The sequence below is a fragment of the Nicotiana tomentosiformis genome, chromosome 1 (genome assembly GCF_000390325.3).
Source record: "Nicotiana tomentosiformis chromosome 1, ASM39032v3, whole genome shotgun sequence".
In the NCBI taxonomy this organism is placed as follows: Eukaryota; Viridiplantae; Streptophyta; class Magnoliopsida; order Solanales; family Solanaceae; genus Nicotiana; species Nicotiana tomentosiformis.
In genome coordinates, this window is record NC_090812.1 from 14,758,681 (window position 1) to 14,773,936 (window position 15,256).

The window sequence follows — 15,256 nt, forward strand, 5'->3', positions numbered from 1 at the left end:
GAAAAAAGTTTCTTTGTGATAGAACGTCTTAAGATATTGTAGATTTTGGTTCGACGACGTCAATTTCGCAATAACTATTTATTTCTTCGTGATTTGGCTCATTTGTGAAAGAGCGGCAACCAAAAAGCAAAAAGACGAAATAAAAAGAGCAATCGAGGAAAAATGTTGCTGCCCAGGATCGAACTGGGGACCTTCAGTGTGTAAGACTGACGTGATAACCACTACACCACAGCAACTTCAGGTTGTTTGTAGAAACTTCTCTATTACATATCGTTTTTACTTCCAGGAGAACGCGTAAACCAACAAAATGTAATATCATTAGGAAGAGGTACAAAATCTCAGCTTAGGTTTCCACTTTGAACTTGAAATTTGAAAAAGAAGAAAGGAAAAAGGAACCAAAATCCATAGGTTTTCAGTTATACCCACATTGGGTACTAAAGAAGGGATGTGCGCTAAATCCCGATCGCTGATTCTTTTTCCCTATTAGTAGTAAATAACTCAACGTTTATATTTGGAGAACAATAAGAAAAGAGAAGCAAGAATGATTCAGTAGTTCTATATGATATAAGAAGATACTGATTCTCGGAATACTTATGATTTTTTTGGCTTCCACTCGATCAGAAATAGTTCAGGACAATCTCGGTTCTGTCATTTTTCGACATAAAACTGAAGGAGTTTTGGCACTAGCACAAATAATCGACTAAAAAACGACTCCATACTTGGATGATTATATATGTCCTCTGAATCCATTACATTCACCAATTTATAACTCCATCAGATGTTTCAAGGCCAACACACTATGTTCAGATCGGCTGTTGAAGTAGTAAAATTAGTCGACAAATCTGCAAGACCTGCCCTTATGAAGGGGTAAGTTGTATTTATTCTATAATTGCCAATAAATATCAACCAGTAGAACACATAGGCGAAGTTACAAGGACTGTACCGACATACTTAAACAACAAACAATAAGTGTGAAAGAAAGCTTCAATGGATTTGATAGCTCTTCTGTGGAGCTATTAGCTGAATCTTCCATTAAAAATGATCTGAATACAAGCAAGAATACTCAATTCGAAAACTGAGTTAAAAGGAGAAGGCTGCACTGACCATCAGAGAAGTTAAATCCACAAGCATTTGAACTGATTGCAACACATTTTACAGTGTCTTTGCTTTTCGACTGCTTGTTAAAATGAACCCTTTGCAACGTAACACCAGGAAATAGGTTGAATGGTAACGACTACATCAGCCAATCAGAGAATTCACAGATGAAGTTCACTCATATTGCGACATGAGAACATGAAGTTTTACCTTTAATTTTCACTGACAAGCCTTGTTACCATTAAATTTCCCCAGCTTAACTCCCTCACTCAATATAGAAACTTTGCTGACAGATTCAGCTGACATATTTCCAGACAAACACTCTTTTACTTGACATAACATCCACAAATCTATTCAAGATTCAAGCTGGTTGTCAGCTCAGCAGTAAGCACGAAGAAGCAAGTATATACCTTTATACCATGCTTGGCAAAAGGATTGCAAAGGGGCTGGTGTATCGAGGGTTTCTAATTTTTCTCTGCACGTGAACAGATGACTGATGAGAGTTAAAGAGTGATCCTACTCCATTCATTCAACTTCTGAGGGGTTGAAAAATTAACTCGGTCTCTTTTTATTTGCTACCATGCAAGGTAAATGATTCCTTTCCTTCCTCTTTCAGATCCACTCCTATTGGCCATCACACTTTTCATCTCAACTGCGAAAGTGCTAGGATAATCAAAAGACACAACCAGCACTAAGCTTCGGTAACAACTTTAAGTAATTAACAATTTAACAATTTTTATTACTTGCCTGGAGAGGTAGAAACATTTCAGAATTGCATCTATACATCAGAAGTTAACTTCAAACCATCAGCTTCAACTCTTTTCTTCTTTTCTCTTCCGGGCAAGATATTCATGATACTCTTCCAGCTCTTTCTCCATTTTCTCAATAAATTGACTTGTATGCTCCAATGACTGCTCATATCGATACTTTTCTAAGGCCTACAGTTTTACAAAGCCAATAGTAAATCGTCTATTGAATAAATTCTTTTAATTTTCACATACAGGTTGATTCAAGCACGACATCACAAGAAAAATGCATACATCACCTTGTCTTTAGATAGAGTATCTGGAGGAGACATGACGTCTGGTTGAACATAATTTTTTCCACGATAGAAAATTATGGTATTGTCTGGTTTAATATCAATAACAATACCTCTGCTCAACCGAGTCAGCTCTGCAGCATATTCATGAACCTGCCCAGGCTTGCAAGGCTTGCAAACAACCTTAACTGTCTCATGTTTCTTCCAGTGAAGATGCATATTCAAAACAACCCCTCCAAATACTCCTCGCCTTCCAACCGGTACATAATTTTTCTTTTTCTCACCAGTGCGCTTTAAGTAAAACTTCTCTTCTTCAGTTAAAATTTCAGGATCATGCGGTTCATCTGGAGCTTTAGGTACCTCAAATTTTCTCAGTTTCTCAATCAACCAAGCTTCCTTTCGTTTTGCCTACAAAATATATGCAACAACCAACATTAAGAAGTCAAATTTCAACACTCTTCTTCTTTTTCATCAGTTTGGACCATTGCAAAAGAAAGTGATACAGTTTTGGCAAACATGCCAAAGCTACATTGGCCTGATATACATGGATAAATGATTCTCCGAGATATCAGAATCAGAAATTAGAGCAGGCAAGACAATATTGTCAAAAAATAATGACATACAAATTTTCTTTTTCTCAAACTTCTTTTTTAGAAAAAAACGTGTAAGTCATGATGACAGAAGACCATTCGAATGCTTGGTAATATTAACCGGGAAAAATTACTATATAGAGGCAAAACATTCTGCTCAACATATCTTAAACAAGGATATCATCACCCTTAATGGCTCTGACCTTCTCAAGTTTGTATCTGATCCTAACTTCAGGATTTGGAGATCTCATTTTCTTCTTTGCCTTCAGTCTGTAAAGTCTGAGTTCATTCAGTTTTGCTTTTTTAGACATTTTAAACTTCTTCACCACACGCTCTGCCTTTGTCTGACCACCACTTTTTCCAATTTCTTGACCAAATCTAAATCTGACAACGCCTTTTTCTGTATTCAGCTCTATCGATGGACTAGAGAACTGTCTCGCATGGACCTGTTTCAAAACGATCTCACGAGACCCAGAAGTTAATGAACTTGGCCGCAAAGCGTTGGTTGCAGGATCTTGACATGGTAATCTACGAATTAATCTCATTTGGTGATAGTTTCTGGAAATTGAGGAGTTGACATGACTACGAAAACGTGTAAAGGAAGTTGCTTTATGCAAATATGCACGATTTGGAAGAATTCTTCCAGAGTGACAAAACATAAGAGGAGATTCCCTACATAAATGGAAAAAACCAATTAGCAGATAAATTGCAAATGCTCATAAATAACTAACAGAAAATATAAAAGAAATGTTTTTCACCAATTTATAACAACCTATAGCATTGGGCCAAAGATGGAACTGTTGAATAGCCTCAATTCAAATAATTAATGTTTTTTTAATGGGTACCGATAATTCTTTCTAATTAAGAGGAAAAAAATTCACCCTTCCATTTGACAAATGAAGAATTTCTGTTCTTATTGGAATAACAACAACAACAACAACAATTACAACAAGTACGCCTCAGTCTCAAACAAGTTAAGGTTGGCTGTACGAATCCTTACTTTTCTATTTACGCTCAACTCATGTCATCAACACGACAAATTATCTTCTTATTGGAAACTAATATAAATTCTGTATATCACTAATTAAAAACCTAGGTACGAAAGTGGCTGTAATGAGTACCTTGAGGCGACATTGAAATTGGAATGGCTGAAAATGAAGCTCCAAAACTTGAGGGAAGAGTTTCGAATGTATTTCTTTACTGCAAACATGATCTTCACCGCGGCGAATTCTGGTTGCTCAGTCACTCTCAGTTTACTCTCTCAGCTGCTGAAATTTTGACCCGCCAAACGCTCCAGCCCGCCCCAAGAACTATGGACCCGGTTTCAAATTGGGCTATTGGGTTGGCCTAATGGCAAAGCCATTAACAATTAACGTTGTCGTAGAGATGAGATGACCAGGGGTGGCCATAATACCGGCCGAATCAAAAAAATTGGTCGAATCGTAAATTATGATTTTTTGATTTTGGTTTAATCGATTTTTCGGTCCGTGCACGATTTTTAAATTATTAATTTTTGATTTTTCGGTGCGGTTTACGGTTTTGATATTTCGGTTTAACCGAAAAATCAAAATTTTGGGTATTAGTTATTACCCATTTTAGGCTGAAGCCCAATACCTATTTGAACTTTAAAGCCCAATTTAGTTTACCCAAACCCAAACTTACTGATAGTCTGTCTAATACCCAAACCCATAGGTTACATAGACTAAATCACTAATACACTTAGTCACTTCCCAATTCTCATTTCCCAAACCTAAATAAAGAATTAGATTTAGGGTTTTTCGGTTCTTCCTTCTTCTGCGAGCCTGCAACTTATCGTTGTGTTAATCAAAAGACAACATGCCAAATACCAAAGCATCTTATCATCTAGGAAACGTTTATGTAAGTTCTCTCATTTGATAAGCTTTACCTTTACTTTATACGAATATGTTTCTTTCGACTTTTTTCTGCAAAACTGACGAAGCTTATAAGGTTTAATATCTTAATTCCAGCCTCAAGGCTCTCTATAAAAATGGATGGCATTAAAAGCTTCACTTTCAGAGAAATGAATATTGCGTTATGTGAGGGTACTCCTACTAATGTTGAAGAAGATTTGGAGTTTCTTGAGCAAATTGAACTTGGTAAGATTTTGCGTTATATGAGTATTTTAGTGAAAATTAGTTTACTTTGTAAGTTTAAATGACACACTTTATCAAATTATATTTAGATATGGCAACGAGCGGAAGAGAAACTTGCATTGTTGAAAGAGATACTAGCATTGTTGATTCATAGTTTAAACAAGTGGTAAGTTTAAAGATTTGCTTGTTTTATGATATTCTTTTGTTATTTATAATTAAAAATATTTTATTAACTTGTGAACTTTTCTTTTTTAGTAGGTTCAACTATGCCTCGTGGTTCTAAAGCTAGATCACCTATTTGGGAATAATTTGAGCTAGTTAAAGTAAATGAAGAAGCCCGCAAAGCAAAGTATCTTCATTGTGGTCGAGTTTATAATTGTCATCCAAAGTATTATGGCACTTATGGCTTAGTGAAGCATATTAAGAAGTGTCTCATGCCTCATCCAGTGATTCGTATTTAAGACTTTAAGTATCATTTTCTAGACTTACTTTGTGGCTTGTGGGTTGTGACTAGTTTGCCACTGTTTTGTTGTTTGGTGATGGTATTTCTAGACTTATTTTGGACTTTGGTAGCTGCTAGATTTGCCACTGTGTTAAACTATTTTGGATTAGTTTGCCACTGCTGAACTGTGCGATATTTTGCTACTTAGGTGTTCTGTTTGCACGAAGGCCTCCCTGTTCTCTGTGTGCTTGTTCTCTATAGTCTATTCTTGGTTTTATTTATAGTGTAGTTTCAAATTAGAGTGTTATTGTCAGCAAAACTTGTGTTAGACTGCCGTCTGCCACTGTCTTTCTTTGTTGCTGGGTTGTCTTTCTCAAAAGTCAAAATGACAATTTGCTGGGTTGGACGAACAACAAATAAATTCCAGCCTTGTTTATTGATGTTCCTAAAATCGTAAATACTTGTTGTTCCTACAACCGTTTAAAACCGAAAATAACCGAACCGAACTTTGAAAAAACCGCACCGAACCGTAAATACTTTGGTTTGATTTGGTTATTAATATTACAAAACCGAAAATCGATAAACCGAACCGTACTTTCATAATAACTGACCGAACCGACAGACGCCCACCCCTAGAGATGACACCAGGTAGCCACTTTAAAGGACTGCTATTTAGAAATTAGCCAGTGCGTCCTGGATTTCAGTTCTTCAGTTTAAATTTTCAGGACAAAAATGTTCTCAATTGTCCTGAAGTTAATATATTTAGTTTAAAAATTCAGGACAATATAAGTACTGGCTAATTTCTAAATAGCATCCCTGAGAATGACTATGTGTGCACTTACCCTATTAATGTCTTGTCCATAAAGTGCTTTCATGTGTTTAATCTTTAAGGGGTGTCTTTAGGGTGTATAAGAATAGTATTGAATTGGGTGAATTAGTAATACTGAGATTAGTAACATTGAGATTAGTTATGTCGTAATTAATTATGCTGGAATTATTTCTTATCGAATGTTTGGTTTGATATATTAAAAATAACATACATTGCATATCTTTTAAAAATAAAGTTATTTGTTTACAAAAATACTCCACATTCTTTAGCTTCGTATACTTTCTTTGCAAAGCCTTAGAAAATATTTTCAAAGGACAACTCTATCTTTATACATTCTTGTCCATGAATTGAATTGTGTTGCTAATGCCATGTATAAGAATAATACTTAATGGGTGTGCCAAAAATAAAATTATCATTTATTGTGGACCGGAGGGAGTAGTATATAATATAAAATATATTACATAAATGAGAAAATTTATAATGTCAAGGGCATAATAGACTTTTTAAATAAAAGTATTATAAAATCTGGCCAAAGTAACTTTTGTGATAGATAGAACAAAGTAAAATGATTTTTGTGTAACAAAAGAAAGAAAAATGACTTTTGGACAATGAACACAGAATTAAAATTTTTCTACGTAACAAAAAGAAGAAAAATAACTTTTGCATAATCAACACATAGTTGAATGACACCCATAAAATTTACTCTAATTTCTTTCGTTCGTTCTCTCCAAACAATAAGAGGTCGATATTGTCTAGGTTAATTAATTAGTTGATGCACGAAGTCATGTCCTGATCCGTGCTAGTAATACGTGGAATCATTCGATGTGTTTTTAAAGCTGTCGTTGCCTTATTGACTTCATTAAAAAGAAAGAAATAAAATTATAAGCAATAATATAGCTAGCGATTACCATACGCAAACATAAGGGTGGCTAAGTGCTAACTACAAGATTAAAGAGGCTGAGTGCAGTTCAAAACCAACTGCAAAACAATAAACCACTTAAGCAGACCTCACTTCTTTCAATACAATTTCTACGCGATATTTTATGTTTTATTTTATATGAATAAAACGTAAGACAAAAATACATGTATTAACAATATGCACGAAATTAAGAGTATCTGCGGACAAAAAGATCCATTAAATTAGACAATCATTAGAATAACAATTTGTGTATTATCATTCACCTCATATGAGTTTTTGTATTATTATTCATTGCATAACAATCTTTACATTATTATTTGCCGCATAAATAATCTGTTTAATTTTACCCCTTCATAAGTCATAACTAGACCATAAACCAAATGTACGACCCAGTTTTAGTTGATTGTGTTGTCCTAAGATAGGCAGCGATGCGAAGTTAACATATAACCTGTTTGGCCAAGCTTCTCGAGAGGTTAAATTTTTTTTTTTTTTTTTTTCTCAAAGGCATTTTTTTTACCTAACTTGAGGTGTTTGGCCAAGTTTTTTTGGAGGAAAAAAATATTTTTGGGAAGAAGCAGAAACAGTTTTTGAGAAGCAGAAAAAAATAGCTTCTTCCCAAAAACAGAAGCAGAAGCAGTTTTGACTTTTTTTCTTACCAAAAATACCCTTAACAAAATATAGTATATACCAAAATAACCGTTAAACCTAATACTTAGGATATTAATGTATAAATATTTTTAAATATTTTTAGGATAACTTCCTAATATATAGTGACTTTAGGGGTGAATACTTTTATATTTGTTGAATGATTTTTAATATATTTAACTTATATTAAAAAAATTAAGTACTTTTAAATTTTATTTTTATATTTTACTTAAATAAAATAAAAAGATTTAATTATTGCCTGTAATAACAAAATTTTAAGATTATTTATTTACGTATAATGTTAACTATTAAGTAAATCTATTCATGTCCTTATTCGTAATTTGATACTTAAAAGCACTTTCTAAAAAACTTGGCCAAACAAAAATTATTGCTCAAAAGTGTTTTTTTGAGTGATAAGCCAAACATAAATTGTTCTCTCCAAAAGTATCACTTCTCAATCAGGTTAATAGTATCATAGGCCTGAACCACTTTTCTTTTCTCATAGTAAATAATTTCACAAATAAAAATTGCTCTAATATTACATGCACACGTTATACCTCAGTACATTCTAAATTAAACTAAGGAAAATTATCAAAGTATTTGTAATATCTCCTGATCTTATCGAGACGGAGTAGCAGTTGCTATAGAATCATCTGTCATAGATTGATCCATTGACAAAGACAGATCCTCTTCATCTTCAGAGTCAACCGCACCCTTAACACTTTCCACTTCCCTTACCACTTCACTCATCTCCGGCCTTTTCTCCGGCGACTTATCACAACACCTTATAGCAATTTGCAGCAATCGAAGCATCCCCGAGTTGGCACTTCTCTGCACAGCTATTTCAGTGTCAAATATCTCAGCCGTCCATTCTTCTCGGACCGCCCGATGAACCCAACTGCAGAGATCCGCACCGGTAACTCCAGGCGGAGCAGAATGTGAAGAAATTCTACCTTTTATAGTAGCATATATACACAAGATTTGTATATAATCAGTGTCAGTCTATTATTACAGTTTGAGTTATAATGAGTATGAAATTGCAGCGATATTTTTTATTTTTTATGTATACAATAATACATACTCTCTTACGGCTTGTTTGGATGGTTGTTACACATTGTTTCATAATGTATCGTATTGTATTGTATTATACTGTATCGTTTGATGAATACAATGTTTGGATAGATTGTATCGTTTGCCGTTATTTCATGATATCATGCACCAGCAATATGAAAAATAAATTTGCAATATTATAAAGAAAAATTATGATACGTGGTAAATTTATTATATAAAAAGGTAGGGTAAATGATAAAATAAAATTATTTAATAATAGTGAAGGGTGAGGTGAGAGAAAAAGACAAGATAACGACGCAACCACACCAAATCGATCGTTACATAAAGTGACATATTTCGTCGTTACGTAACGACGAATTTAACGATACGATACAATAAAATTTAAGTAACAACCAAAAACAAACATCGTATTTAAAGTAATAATATGATACAACACAATAGGTAACGAACATCCAAACAAGCTGTTAAGTTCAAAATAAGTAGTAGTAGTAGTATTGTTTTAGCCGAATCAATTTTGTTTAAAATAAGTCTCTTTAGAAAATTAAGAAGGCATTGATCATATTTTCCTAATTTATTTTAAAAAATTAATAAAAGAGATAAAGGTAATTTACGGAGAGATAAATGGGTAATTTTTTCAAGTAATCCATATAATTAATGTTATTAAATAATTTTTTTAATGTGTATTCAAACCTTTTTCCTAGGAAACAATATTGGATGAAACATTATATTAAAGGGTGTCTCTGTCACTAACCTGTTAACAATTCCAGAAGAAGACAGCCAAAGCTCCAAATGTCAGATTTCTTGGACACTTTCTTGAAGCCTAGATATTCCGGTGATCGGTAGGAAACCATTCGTTGAGTAGCAATGGGAAGTGCAATAAGGGAAGTGAGGCCATAGTCAGCGACACGAACATCATCATTTTCGTCTAGTAAAACGTTGGAGGATTTTAGGTTGCCGTGGGGAACAACGGCGGCGGCGGCGGCTTGGGAGGAGCTGCAGTTGAGGTGTAGATGCTCAAGTGCTCGAGCGACACCACGAGCAACTGATAATCTTGAGCTCCATCGAAATGGAATCCTATCTCTCGTCCCTTTTCCTCCTATTATACATTCCAACGAAAAATTTATGTTATATATGCAACAACATTTAAAGTTTTTTCTTTAACAATTGCTAAGCGAGTTTATTAGGGAACGTAATTAACTTCACCAATAATTTGTTTGTTAAATTTGACTTTCTAGTTAAATTAATCATTGGCAAATAATTGACCATTAAGATTTACAATAGGAGTTCACTCTTGTCATATATTTGGAATAGAAATTAATCTAATCACAGCCCAACTTTTTGCCATTGGAGCAAAAATTAATCTTAAAGGAAATAATATCCCCCATATTCCGGAATAAGCAATTGGGATGTCAAGGACAATAAATTTACTCGCAACTCATGATTACATCAAATTAAACCATTTAATCTAATAATAACAACAGTGAGGAGGATTCACATCATTTATGGTTATTTGATAAAAGTTTATATCCATCTCTACCTGACATATGTCTTGTATCAATTCGTTTAATTAGTATAAACACGGGCTAATGGAATTTGTCTCTACCATCTAAAGTTAATAGTAGTTCTTACAATGCGCCTAGATCAATAACTTGATAAGAATAAAATCAGTGAATATAACATACCATGAATGCGGTTATATAAGCTTCCATTAGGTGCAAATTTCAAGAGGAACAGCTTCTCATCTTTTGTATTATAATATCCAAGAAGAGGCAACAAATTTGGATGCTTCTGATCAGCAATAGCTCTCACTTGTCTCACAAATTCTTCATTCGTCAAAGGTTTCAAATCCCTTAAACGTTTCACCACAACAGTAGGTCCATCTACCAACATTGCCTTATAACAATTCCCAAAATTTCCTTTTCCCAATCCTTCTGCTGATGCTCTCAGTAAATGATCAAGTTCAAAATTTATTTCACTGCCTAAGAATATCAGTTTTCCTTTCTCTAATTCCACTTCTAATCCCACACTTCTTGATTCCACACTTCTGGTTTCTGTTGGCGTCGTGGTCGTCGTCTCCATTTTACTAGTCTCAATTTTTTCTACCTCCATTAATTTCATATTCTTATTCGTCAACATTTTCTTAAGCTTCTTTGATTTCTTGAAGTAGTAAATGAAAAGGAATAAAAGTACAACCATACCAACAACATTAATTACTATCAAAATAGGAGTCCACATGGATGATTTTGAATTATTTGAAGAATCATTATGTGAATCATCACTTGGACCTGGAGTTGATGTATCACTATTCTTGATAGTGCACGTCGTGATAGAAAAAAGAGGACCACATAAATCTTGGTTACCTAAGTATGAGGAAGTGCCAAATTTCTGAAGGGCTGTTGTGTTTGGAATTTCACCAGAAAGATTGTTGTATGAAACATTGAAAACTTTCAATGTTGACTGATTAAAACCAGGGATCGGACCGTTCAAGTTGTTGTTTTGTACCTGCAATGACTCTAACAAATTAAGTGTTAAAAGAGAAGGTGAAATTTCTCCATCAAATCTATTACCAGATAAATTAATATCTTTCAAATTTTTGTTTTTGGAGAAGTCCATCAAGTTTCCTGATATGGAGTTGTTCTTGAAACTAAGTGTTTGTAATTGAGTGAGATTGACAAGTGCATCTGGCTTGAGTTTTCCAATAAGGCCAAGATTTTGTAGCCTAAGTCCAGTGACTCGACCGTTGATACAGCTTATACCAAACCAACTCGGCGTGTTATTTAAGTAACACATGAGACCTGTCCAGCTTTTGAGTACTTTAGGATTGTTGAAATCAGCTTTGATTGTTACAAGGGCTTCTCTCTCTGCGCCGTCGAAACCGTTAGCAGAACCATCTTGTGCTATGGCCATTGTACATAATTTCACTATGAAAAGCAAGATAACATAGTACGTGAAGATATGAGAAGAGCCCATTTTTTGATTGTCAAAGGCAAAGAGTTACACACAAATAAATGTTTTGCTTTGGAAAGGAAATAAGGTTCAAAAACAGGGGATGGAGTTGACAGCTGTGGCAGTTTCATTGTTGAGAGAAGAAAACAAGGACGATTATAACGAGAAATTGGTTTGTATTTAATTCTCAGCTGAGAATCCTAGGGAAGCCGAAAAACAAGATCTTTTTATCTTATTAGACAAGTGTGTTAGCTAGCTGCAATTGCAAGGAGATACAAGGGTGGGAAAAGTATATACTGAGATGTACCATGTTTAAAATTCACGAAATCATTATCGAGTTAAATTTAATTCAGAACATTGCACTTGTTTAGAATTTGAATTAAGCACCAGTTGTCTCAAACAACAGGTCAATGAATTGTCTTTAGATCATCTAGTTTACAAAGCTCTTTACTTGGTGTCTCTTCCCGTTTGAAGCCTTATAGATAATGCCAGAGTATGTAACATACCTTAATTCACGGGAATACAAGTATGTTGAACAAAATATTTTGTTGGGGTGCGAATTAAGTCTAATATTGATAGCTAAAAAGATTGAGAACCTACATATAAGTATAAGATGTAGAGATCTCTTAATAGTGCGAGACATTTTGGGAAAACTGTGCGGGCATTGGCCTAAAACGAACAATGTTGTACCATATCAAGAGTATATTTGGGATGATTTAGCCCCTTACGAGAGTGCAGACACACACAAGAAAAGCTAATTGAGCCAAATTTAAGCCCAAACATTAGCTCATGAGGTGAGAAATCATTTAAAACCATATAAAAGGACTACAACTCATACCCTCAATTAAATTGGGACTCTTAACACCCTCTTGCAAACTGAAGGATAGATCCTAGAGATCTAGTATTGGATAAACCAATAATAGGGACGTGTAGTTAGATCAAAATTGATTTTAATGACACAAAATAACGATTTACTCCTTATGTGCAGAAACAATCCCGAGCAATGAAAAAGAGGCATAAAAGAATTAAGACGAAAAAGGAAGGAAGAGCGGAAAATCAAAAGGCAAAATCAATCAAAGGGAATGGCAAAATCAATCAAGCAGGATATTACAGGAAGGATTCCAAATCAAAGGAGGTCAAGGGCATAAAATTATCCGCTGAAGATTCCTCCACATAAAGACGTCTATCGAAGCAAAAATCAAGGAATTTGACAACGGGAATATCCACTCAATAAAGGGTGAAATAAACCAGGTCCACGAGTCAAGGCAAATCAACAGAAGAATTATTCTTGGAAAGAATCAATCTACGATTCTTTTTGAAAACAACTCCCTTGGGTTTTCAATCTCTCAAGATTCACAAGACATGAAGGCCTCACAAAGTATAAATACCTACTGCACCAGCTGTGAGGAGACATACTCTGAACGAACCACTATCACTCTTTTTGTTCTACTCCAAACAAGCATTGTAGTTCGTTTTACATCTGCTGTGTAATTAGTGAGAGAAGAAAAAGAGATAAATACTGGTGAGACATTGTATCAAGAAGAGAGAATTGACATAGTAACTAAACTGTTGGTGTAAAACAGCATCAACTATATGTAATCGAAAAACTTCAAATACTGAAAGAGAGCACCCTTGCAACCCACGTGAACTGGACGTATAATTCACATTGAATCCGAACCAGTATAAAAATCTTGGTGTCTTTAATTCCCGCACTTTACTTATATTTTGTTCTTATCTTTCAGTCGACTAATTGGTAAACTAGTCAATTACTTAGAATGCAAAAAGAAAAATTGACAATTCAGCCCCTTCTTGTACTTTCAATTGGTATCAGAGCAGGTCTCACACTTTTTATCTTTTGCTTAATAACTAGTGAGAAAAGATCATATCAAACCAAGTAACAATTGGAGCACTCTTTCAAGAAGGGACATCGCAAGTAATACCACCATACTTCAATGGACAATATTTCTCTCACTGAAAAGTACGCATGGAAATTTATGCAAAATTCTATGATGTCAAAGTATGACGTGTCATAAAAAAAGGGAACTATCCACTGCCAGCAGCAGCTCAACTGATCCTAAAGATATAGATGAATACACAGACGAACAAATGGCTATGGTTCAAGTTAATGCTAAGGCACGAAACTTGCTCTATAATGCTATAAGTGGAGAAGAGTATGAAAATTTTTTAAGTTGTGATACAGCCAAGGAAATGTGGGACAAACTGAAAGTTACTTATGAAGGAACCAACAAAGTGAAAGAAACCCGAATAAACATGTTGGTTCATGATTATGAACTCTTCCAAATGAAAGAAGGAGAATCCATTGAGAAAATATTCGTAAGATTTAGGAAAATCATTGGCGATCTGAAAGCTTTCGAAAAACCCTACTTAAGTAGTGATCAACTTCGAAAACTCCTGAGGAGTTTGCCTACCACATGGCAGACAAAAGTAGTTGCACTCGAATCTCAAGATCTAAACAAACTTTCATATGATGAACTACAAGGAGATCTTATAGCATTTGAGAAAACTCATCTCAAGAAAACAAGTCAGGAAGAAAAGAAGAAAACAATTGCTTTCAAAACTACAATCGAAGGACCTGAAGATGATATTGATGATGATCCAGAAGCTCTTGAAGAAGAAATTGCCATGGTATTAAGAAACATGAATGGATCTATGAGAAGGTATAAAAATACAAATAAAAGGAAGGATGTTATCCAGACAAACTAGGCAATACAATGAACAAGACAAAAATGACGGAAAGTGCTTTGAATGCAGAAGGTATGGCCATGTTCAAGCTGAATGCCCTGAACTTAAAAGAAAAGTCTCCAGACGATTCAACAAATATAAATCCTTCGGAAGCTGGAGTGATGAAGACAACTCTGAACATGAGGAAATAGCAAACATGTGCTTCATGACTATTTTATAAAATGATATGAATAAATATTCTGGCTGCTGGACTGATGTCACACCCCCTTTTTTTTTTAACCCTTAACCCCTTTAAAAAAGATATAAAGTGATTTTTTAAAGTTCAAAAGGGTTTTCAACTGAAAGTGACAAAAAGATTTATGTTTTAAAAGATTTTTCAGAGTCGCCACCTGACATTTGGGTTCGGTGTTCCAGGTCACCATTTTTTAAAAATGATTTGTTCTTTTAAAACACGTTTAGACTCGAAAACATAGTCTGCACCAGAGATCCGAGTAAGGGGGTTCATTTGACTCGGAAAAAGGTGTTAGGCATTCTCCAAGTCCCGTAACAAGTACGGTTGCATATTTGATCTAGTTGGCTTTAAAGAATACTCAAACTGAGGCAAAAACACACAAAGAAAGATAAACACACAAGAGGCTCGAGGTTGTCCCCACCTAAATAAAAGAAAATAAAATAAAATAAGAGGAAAATACTAAAAGTTTGTACTATGCTCACTCCGTCGATGTCCGTCACGGCCTCCAATTATATTCACTATGGGGCATACCCCGGATAAAAATGTATACAAAATCTACAGGGCATTCCCTAAATAAAATAATAACTAAGGGAACAACCTTTCGCCTCTGATGCCAAAAATAAAGAAAACG

At 34.6% G+C, this 15,256-nt stretch overlaps 2 protein-coding genes, 1 long non-coding RNA gene and 1 other non-coding gene across 8 annotated transcripts; 1 reads left to right on the top strand and 3 right to left on the bottom strand.

Annotated features, from left to right (window-relative positions):
• Positions 1–163: 163 nt before the first annotated feature.
• TRNAV-UAC (transfer RNA valine (anticodon UAC)) lies at positions 164–236 on the bottom strand. Its single transcript has one exon. It is a non-coding gene; the product is annotated as a tRNA-Val (tRNA).
• A 605-nt stretch (positions 237–841) lies between these two features.
• On the bottom strand, positions 842–4,116 carry LOC104112835 (uncharacterized CRM domain-containing protein At3g25440, chloroplastic). Of its 5 annotated transcripts, none has more exons than XR_690081.4 (5): positions 3,846–4,110; positions 2,928–3,396; positions 2,141–2,542; positions 1,843–2,033; positions 842–1,747 (listed from the first exon to the last, which is right to left on the bottom strand). XR_690081.4 is itself a non-coding variant. In XM_009622871.4 (5 exons), the coding sequence occupies exons 1-4, from the start codon at positions 3,932–3,934 to the stop codon at positions 1,908–1,910; spliced, it is 1,086 nt and encodes a 361-aa protein (XP_009621166.1). In that variant the 5' UTR covers positions 3,935–4,111; the 3' UTR covers positions 842–1,747; positions 1,880–1,907. The 5 variants fall into 5 exon arrangements, 3 of the variants coding, with proteins under 3 accessions (XP_009621166.1, XP_009621165.1, XP_009621167.1); XR_690082.4 differs by having other exon boundaries at positions 842–1,758; XM_009622871.4 differs by having other exon boundaries at positions 1,880–2,033; positions 3,846–4,111.
• Positions 4,117–4,412: 296 nt separating this feature from the next.
• LOC117280694 (uncharacterized) lies at positions 4,413–5,557 on the top strand. Its single transcript, XR_011413513.1, has 3 exons — positions 4,413–4,602; positions 4,928–5,004; positions 5,097–5,557. It is a non-coding gene; the product is annotated as an uncharacterized lncRNA (long non-coding RNA).
• A 2,593-nt stretch (positions 5,558–8,150) lies between these two features.
• LOC104112836 (probable inactive receptor kinase At2g26730) lies at positions 8,151–12,037 on the bottom strand. The gene is made up of 3 exons (XM_009622873.4): positions 10,427–12,037; positions 9,496–9,840; positions 8,151–8,626 (listed from the first exon to the last, which is right to left on the bottom strand). The coding sequence occupies exons 1-3, from the start codon at positions 11,712–11,714 to the stop codon at positions 8,292–8,294; spliced, it is 1,968 nt and encodes a 655-aa protein (XP_009621168.1). The 5' UTR covers positions 11,715–12,037; the 3' UTR covers positions 8,151–8,291.
• Between the last annotated feature and the right edge of the window lie 3,219 nt (positions 12,038–15,256).